Source organism: Zingiber officinale, chromosome 7A (assembly GCF_018446385.1).
Source record: "Zingiber officinale cultivar Zhangliang chromosome 7A, Zo_v1.1, whole genome shotgun sequence".
NCBI lineage: Eukaryota > Viridiplantae > Streptophyta > Magnoliopsida > Zingiberales > Zingiberaceae > Zingiber > Zingiber officinale.
The window spans coordinates 120,545,921-120,554,160 of record NC_055998.1 but is presented as its reverse complement, the minus strand read 5'-3'; the positions used below and the strand labels follow the sequence as shown (position 1 = coordinate 120,554,160).

The 8,240-nt window shown below is 45.0% G+C and overlaps 1 protein-coding gene across 1 annotated transcript; it reads left to right on the top strand.

Annotated features, from left to right (window-relative positions):
* The first annotated feature begins 5,027 nt into the window (after nucleotides 1-5,027).
* On the top strand, nucleotides 5,028-8,240 carry LOC122002247 (probable linoleate 9S-lipoxygenase 5). Its single transcript, XM_042557352.1, has 6 exons — nucleotides 5,028-5,226; nucleotides 5,321-5,610; nucleotides 5,753-6,341; nucleotides 6,408-6,906; nucleotides 7,000-7,263; nucleotides 7,337-8,240. The coding sequence occupies exons 1-6, from the start codon at nucleotides 5,043-5,045 to the stop codon at nucleotides 8,082-8,084; spliced, it is 2,574 nt and encodes an 857-aa protein (XP_042413286.1). The 5' UTR covers nucleotides 5,028-5,042; the 3' UTR covers nucleotides 8,085-8,240.

Sequence of the window (8,240 nt, the reverse complement as noted above, 5' to 3'; positions counted from 1 at the left end):
GGGAGCCAACGGGCTCGGTGCATCCGAAGGATAAGGTGTAGCGGAAGAGTACACCGGTGGACGAAAAGAACGTACACAACGTTCGAGGGACGAGAAATCAGAGCGAAAGCCTACTCGAGGAGAAGGCCGGAAATGGGTTCGGGTGAGCCCTATTTCGGTTAGCTGCAATCACCCAGGCGATTAGAGCAACAGAAGAGCGAAAGAAGCTGATGAAGACTATTGAAGGTGCCCTCAACAAGAGTTGAAGGTGCCTCCAAGGCGCCCATGCGCCTCTGCCACCTTCAGGCGGAAGGCACCTCCCATGAGCATGGAAGGCACCCTCCGTAAGCATGGGAGGCGCCCTCCATGAGCATGGAAGGCGTCTTCAACCAGAAAAATTGACCGTTGCTAAGGGATAAAACTCTATCCCTTAGCGCCTCGCTGGAGGAACCCTCCAAGTCTTTTGGAGGTGCTCTTACGCTACGGATAGGATTTTCAGGATCTATAGAAGGGCCCCTAAAGCTAGGAAATAGAACAACAACTTCTGTAACTACTTTTCTAGTTATTTCTGAGCTTTCAGTGTGTGTGAAAGGCTTTTCGGCGTTCAGAGAAGGAGATTCTTAGTGAGCTTTTCAACCACTTTGGATTAATAACCAACTATGTTGTAACCAAGTAAATAGTGACCTTTTACTTATTTCTTTAAGTTGTTAATTCTATTTTTAATTGCGTTTCTAGTCTAAGTTCAAGGATCGGGAAGGGATTTTATTTTTTTTTTTATTTTAGGTAATTCACCACCTCTTACCGGCCCCGTTGTGCGAACATTTCATGCGCATGTTGTGGATATGGGAATCCTTCTTATGGAAGAAGAACTCATCTAGTAAGAGTCTGTATTTATTGCTCTATGTTGATTAATAAAGACAAACATTTGTTTTAATTATTGTACGTACTTAAAGTTCAAAACATTAATGAGAATTTATATGTTTGTTTTGACACTCTGACTATGATATCATTATTTACCGTTGCTATTTAGTATTTGATGTTTGTAAATAAGATATAGATTCCTTTTGGAATCATACAGTTTGGATCATGATTTGCTATTACAATTTAGCATAAAATATTTTACAAATATGATCTGACCTTTTTTGAAGTTATCTTAGGACCAGTTGAAAATTAACATGTATTGATCATATTTCATGTAATTTTCACTCTACACATCTATATCTTGATCTATATCATTAATGACATTGGTATTGTAATTACTGTTGGGGCTTGTTATGATCATAAACAGTAGCTATGACCTCTTTAGTCCTATACTAATGAACTTAATGAACCAGATTGTTTGTAGGGGTATCTTGTACCCATAAAGTTTGATATCAACTAAAGTTTTACTTGTATTACACATACAACTCACATATATCTCAAGTGGGAGATTGTTGGATATAATTATTCCTATTAGGTGTGCTTATTTATAAGTTGCATATGTGAATACGATCTGAACCCTTTAAAGTGATCTAACTTAGGCTAATTAGGTTCGGTTGTTGGATGTAAACCTTGTATATGTAGAACCTTTAGTCCCGCATTTATTATCATTTATATGCTGATAATAGATGTTCAGTATATATATGGACTTATAATCCCACATCTATTATTATCTATGGGCTAATAATAGATATCCACTATATATAGGGTTGGCCCCCAAGAGCTTAGGGCAGAATCTTGACATAGTTTCTTGTTCCTCATTAACAAGAAGCTTTACGACGTCGTCATCCCTTAAGCCCCTTGGAAGACCTTCCTTTCCATTGCATATTCTTCCACAAAAATCAAGCCGACGACACTAAAGACAAGGATATGACTCTTCAATTATGTTCCTTGTCTATTGTGTTTATGTATTTATTTTTCTTATATCATATTTAATTGATAAAATGAAGATTCATGCTTATATGTTCTTGTATTTCCTATATGTAAATTCTTATACAGTTCTTAGAATCCATGCGGCTTAGGTTTTACAAGAACTATCATCCCATTCATCTTTAACTTAGGATGAGAAAATTTTGCTTTCTTCAATAGGAAAGTCTGAAAGAGGATTACTTTCTTTCAAAGAGTTAGCAGGGTAAGGGCAATGAATCGAAGATAATTAGCAAGAAAGAAGATGCATCTCTCTCTTTTGATTTTTTTTTTATGTGGGATGCATTTTTCCTAAATTCAAGTTCTTGTATGTGGATTTTAATTAAATTATATTTTTTATTTATGTGTAGATGCATTTTCTCTCTTTGGATTTTCTTTTTTATTTTATGTGGGATGCATTTTTCCTATATTCGAGTTCTTGTATGTCGATTTTATTTGGATTATCTTTTTATTTTATGTGGAAATGCATTTAGGGCAAAGAGGGATTTAGACCTAGTAGACCTGGTGGATTTGAGTCAACCCTTGGAATGTAGGAGCGAGCAAGTACTACACTATGCAGGTGAGAGGTTGAGCACTAATTTAGAGAAGAACAAGGTGTTGGGGCAATTTCCCTTGGTCAAGTTTGACTAGTTTGACTAAGCTTGAGTTGAGTCAAGCTTGAGACAGGATTTGAGTTTTGATGTTTGACAATATAAGAAGATTGCTGGAGCAATTGTCTGGTTATGGAGATGGTCAAAGGGTTGACCAGGTTGATGAGAATACAAGTCAAGTAGGTCAAGGTTGACAGGAGACTTGACAGGAAAAGTCCTAACTGGAGGTTAGGCGTATGGAAGTCCTAACTGGAGTTTAGGCAGTGGTGGAAGTCCTAACTGGAGGTTAGGCAAATTGGAAAGTCCAAGTGTGATCTTGACAAAGGAGAAAGTCCTGGTGAGGAGCCAGGCAATTGGGAAGTCCTGGTGAGGAACCAGGCAACAAAAAGTCCAAGTGTGATCTTGGAAAAGATTGTAAGTCCAAACATGTGGTCTTGGCAAGGTAAGTCTTAGTGTGACTTGGCAAGGAGAACTCGATAACTAGGATGAGGCCGAAGGAAGCTCTTGAAGGTAAGGCGTGAAGGATGAGGAGATATCTGAGGGACGCAAGGCTGATGGAGGAGGCTAGAAGGCTAGTTCGAGGTTGGTCGAGTGTGGTGGTATAATCCGACAACTAGGATGAGGTCGAAGGAAGCTCCTGAAGGCAAGACGTGAAGGATAGGAGATATCCGAGAGACGCAAGGCTGATGGATGAGGCTAGAAGGCTAGTTCGAGCTTGGTCGGGTGTGGCCAAATGCTAGACATGGAGACCCAACAGGTCACTGTTGACCAGGAGTTGGGTTGGAGATTTTGGACTTGAGTTTGAGTCAAGTCCAAGCTGGTCAATCGATTGGGCGATCGATTGAACCAGGGTCCAATCGATCAGTCGATCCATTAGTGTGTGCTGCGATTGTGGGAAGACCCAATTGATCGATCGATCGATTGGGATGTGAAATCGCAAGCACAGAAGCTTTCCCAATCGATCGAGCGATCGATTGGGAGCTGCCCCAATCGATTGGGCAGGGGAGTTCTCGCACGATCGCGAGAACACAGAAGGCTTCTGAATCGATCCACCGATCGATTCAGATGTTCCCAATCGATTGGTCGATCGATTGGAATTCGACCATTGGGCAGGAAACGAGCGATGAACGGCTGGGATGGAGCGGTGTTGATGTGAGACAATCGATTGGGGATGGATTGGATTGATTGGGAGCACTGTTTAAAGTCTTAGCGGAGCGTTTTCTCCGCAGTTCTTTGTGAGCTTTCTTCCTACGATTTCTCTGCGACTCACAACGAGCTTCTCCGATCTTCACCGCCAGTTCTTGAAGGCTCTTGGGAGTGTTCTCTCAAGGTTCAAGAGGCAACAACAAGCAACAAGTAAGTAAGAAGAAGTAGTATTTTCATTTGTATCTTGTACTCTCTTCTTGTATTTTTGTGTGCGTTGTTGTGTGAGTTTATACGAGGCTTCTCCGCCTCCGGCTGCGACCGAGAAGGAGGTTTTCATAGTGGAGGGTGTGTGACTATGTGGATCCTTGGACTAGTCATCTCTTCTTGAGATAGATATCAAGTAAATCTAGGTATTAACGTTGTAGTGTGTTGTTTCTTGTATTTTTCGCTGCATATCATCACAGGAAGCAATCATCATCAAGACAAAACAAACGACACAAGGAGCGCGACGAAATACTATTCACCCTCCTCTAGCGAACACAAAGATCCTAACATAAGGGAGTCATCAAAGGAGGAATGAAACTCATCCTCTCTTTTGTCTTTTTGACTTGGTCCTTGGGCGGTCGAGCCAGTCGTACTTTGGCTAGATGAGTTCCTCTGAATGAATATATAAAAGGACTGAGCACCTCACCTCTCCGTGAGGAAAGTAAAAAAAAAATGAACACATAAAAGCACCGAGAATAACATTACGTAATTAGTGTTAGTGAACCAAGAAATTGAGTGGAAAGAAAAAAAGAAATTCCCATTACCCTCAATGGTAGATCAGATGCCCCCTTCCCATTTATCTTTTCCTTGGAATGAGAAAATTCCATTTTTTCTAATAGGGAAGTCTGAAGGAGGTTTACTTTCTTTCAAAGAGTTAGCAAAATAAAAATAATAAATCGAAGACAATTTGTAAAAAAAAAAAAAGATGCATTTTTCTCTTTGATTTTTATTTTATTTTATGTGGAATGTATTTTTCTTATATCCAAGTTTTTTGATGTAGATTTTATTTAGATTATCTTTTTTTCCCTTTTTTTTTTATTTATTTTACGTGGGATGTATTTTTTTATATTTGAATTTTTGTATGTTGATTTTATTTGGATTATCTTTTTGTTTTACGTGGAAATGTCAAAATCTAAAATAGAAAATTAAAGTAAAAAATGTATTTCCACATAAAATAAAATGATAATCCAAAAATAATCCAAGTAAAAATGCATCCAACATGAAATTTAAAAAAAAAAAAAAACCCCACGGAGTGAAGTTCTCATTGACGTTCTTCGTCTTCCACCTCCCTCTATAAATGTGTGCCTCTGTTTCCATTCATGATCCATTGTTTGTTTGTTTCCATCCCCTGCTGTTTCTGAGTTCTCGATCGAGACGATGCGCAGTGTGCTTGAACACGCGGTCAAAGGCGACGCCGTGGCCGTCGGGGCCACGGTGGTGCTGATGCGGAAGAACGTGCTTGACTTCAACGACTTCAACGCCACGCTCATCGACAACGTGGAGGAGCTCTGTGGCCGCAAAATCTACTTCCAGCTTGTGAGCGCCACCGTCGGCGACCCAAGTAAGTCTGTTCATTTCCATTTTGTGTGGATTTTTGTCACGGTCTTGTAATGAGTAAAGCATGCGACTGAGTCGGCTTTGATGTCTGCACGTAGAGAACGGAAACAGAGGAGTCGTCGGAGAGAAGTCCTACTTAGAAGACTACGTGAGCAATCTTCCGGCCATAGCCGCCGGCGAGTCCACCTTCAACGTGACGTTCAAATGGGAGGGGAAGCAGGGCATCCCTGGTGCGGTGATCGTCGTCAACCGGCACTCTTCACAGTTCTACCTGAAGAGCATAACCCTGAAGGAGTTCCCCGGCGAGGGCCCGATTTTCTTCGTCTGCAACTCGTGGGTTTACCCTCAAGACAAGTACAAGTACAAGCGCATCTTCTTCGCTAATAAGGTGAGAAATTAATCATTAATCAATTGATTAGCAGTTTAATTGTGCGTTTGTCTTCACATGTAATCATTAATCACTTACTTAGATTTAATTCGATCAGAAGTCTTTTGCCGTTAAAGAAGTTTGACGACTGTTATTATTGCAGACTTACTTTGCGGCGAAGACGCCATTGCCGCTGAAACCGTACAGAGAAGATGAGCTTAAAAACCTGAGAGGAGAAGATGTGACCGGCCAACTTCAAGAATGGGATCGAGTTTACGACTACGCTTACTACAACGACCTCGGCAATCCCGACGAAGATGCATCTCTCGGTCGGCCCGTCTTGGGCGGCTCCGCCCGCTACCCTTACCCTCGCCGTGGGAAGACGGGCCGGAAGCCCTCCAAGACAGATCCGGAGACAGAGAGTAGAGTGCCGCTGATTATGAGCTTGGACATCTACGTGCCCAGGGACGAGCGGTTCGGGCACTTGAAAATGGCGGACTTCCTCACCTACGCCATCAAAGGCTTGGCCCAAGCGGTGCTCCCCGTCCTCATGGCCATCTTCGACGAAACGCCCAACGAGTTCGACTCCTTTGAAGACATTTTGAAGCTGTACGAGGGAGGTTTGCCGGTGGTGAACAATGCGCTCATCGACGAACTAAGGGAACGCATTCCCTTTGAGGTGATCAGAGAGTTGTTCCGCACGGAAGACAACCAGAGGTTGCTTAAGCTTCCCCTGCCACAAGTCATCCAAGGTCAGTATCATGTAATCTACCGCTAAGATTTTTGGTTTTTGACCATGATCATCTGGTGCTGTGCAGAGGACAAGTATGCTTGGAGAACAGACGAAGAGTTTACTCGGGAAATGTTGGCCGGAGTGAATCCGGTGAGCATTAGACGGCTCGAGGAGTTCCCACCTGTGAGCAAGCTGGACGAGAGAGTGTACGGCGACAACAGGAGCACCATTACGGCAGCTCAAATCGAGCACAACCTCGAAGGATTGACGATTGAAGAAGCGCTGGGCCGCAACCGGCTGTTCATCTTGGACCACCATGACTCGTTGATGCCGTATCTGAACAGGATCAACTCCACCGCCAACAAGGTCTACGCCACGAGAACTCTGCTGTTCCTGAGAGACGACTCGACGCTGAAGCCGTTGGCGATCGAGCTGAGCCTGCCGCACCCCGACGGAGAGAAACACGGCGCTGTGAGCGAAGTGTACACGCCGGCGGAGTCCGGCGTCGAAGCATCCATTTGGCAGCTCGCCAAAGCTTATGTCACCGTCAACGACTCCGGCGTCCACCAACTCATCAGCCACTGGTGCATGCTTATGCCAATTCACTCTCAAATCAGAAGCAAACGTATGTGTAGGTGCTGATCTCCATTTTTATTTATTTATTTCGTGTTTTCAAGGTTGAACACACACGCGACGATGGAGCCATTCGTGATCGCCACCAATCGCCACCTGAGCGTGCTCCACCCCATCAACAAGTTGCTCGCGCCCCATTACCGCGACACCATGAACATAAACGCCTTCGCCCGGCAGACACTCATCAACGCCGGAGGCATCCTCGAGATAACGGTCTTCCCGGCGAAGTACGCGATGGAGATGTCGTCGGCGGTTTATCAGAGCTGGAATTTCGCCGAGCAGGGTCTTCCTGCCGATCTCATCAAGAGGTAAATTTGTTCCTCATTTGTTGGATACTTTTTTGTTTGTGTAGAGATTAAAAGTTAAATTTTCTTGATTCAGGGGAATCGCGGTTAGGGATTCAAATGACGAGATCGAACTGTTGATCAAGGATTACCCTTACGCCGTGGACGGCCTCGCGATATGGTCGGCGATCGAAACGTGGGTGAGAGACTACTGCGCCATCTACTACCCCAACGACGCGGCGGTGCGTGCCGACGCCGAGCTGCAAGCGTGGTGGAAGGAGGTGCGCGAAGAGGGGCACGGCGACAAGAAGCACGAGCCGTGGTGGCCCAAGATGGAGACCGTCGCGGAGCTGACGGAGACCTGCACCACCATTATCTGGGTGGCCTCTGCCCTCCACGCGGCCGTCAACTTCGGACAGTACCCCTACGCCGGCTACCTCCCCAACCGGCCGACCATCAGCCGTCGGTTCATGCCGGAGCGCGGCACGGAGGAGTTCGCAGAGCTGGAGAGGGATCCGGTCAAGGTGTTCCTGAAGACGATCACCAGCCAGCTGCAGACCATCCTCGGCGTGTCGCTGATCGAGATCCTGTCGATGCATTCGGCCAACGAGGTGTACCTGGGACAGCGGGACACGACGGAGTGGACGGCAGATCGGACGGCGCTGGAGGCTTTCGAGAGGTTCGGGGCGGCGCTGAGGGGGATCGAGGCGGAGATCGTGGCGAGAAACGGCGAGGGGAGGTTCAAGAACCGGAACGGCCCGGCCAAGGTCCCTTACACGCTGCTGTACCCCACCAGCGGATTGGGGCTCACCGGGAAAGGCATCCCGAACAGTGTGTCCATTTGATATTGCTGCCGTTTGCCGTTTGCCGTTGCCGTTTGCTGTTTCCTGTTTCCTGTTTGCCGTTTTTCCGTTTTCCGTTTTCCGTTTGCTGTTTGCTGTTTTGCTGTTTTGCTGATATTTGCTACCATCGTGTCGTAAATAAATAAGCTGTTTTGCTGA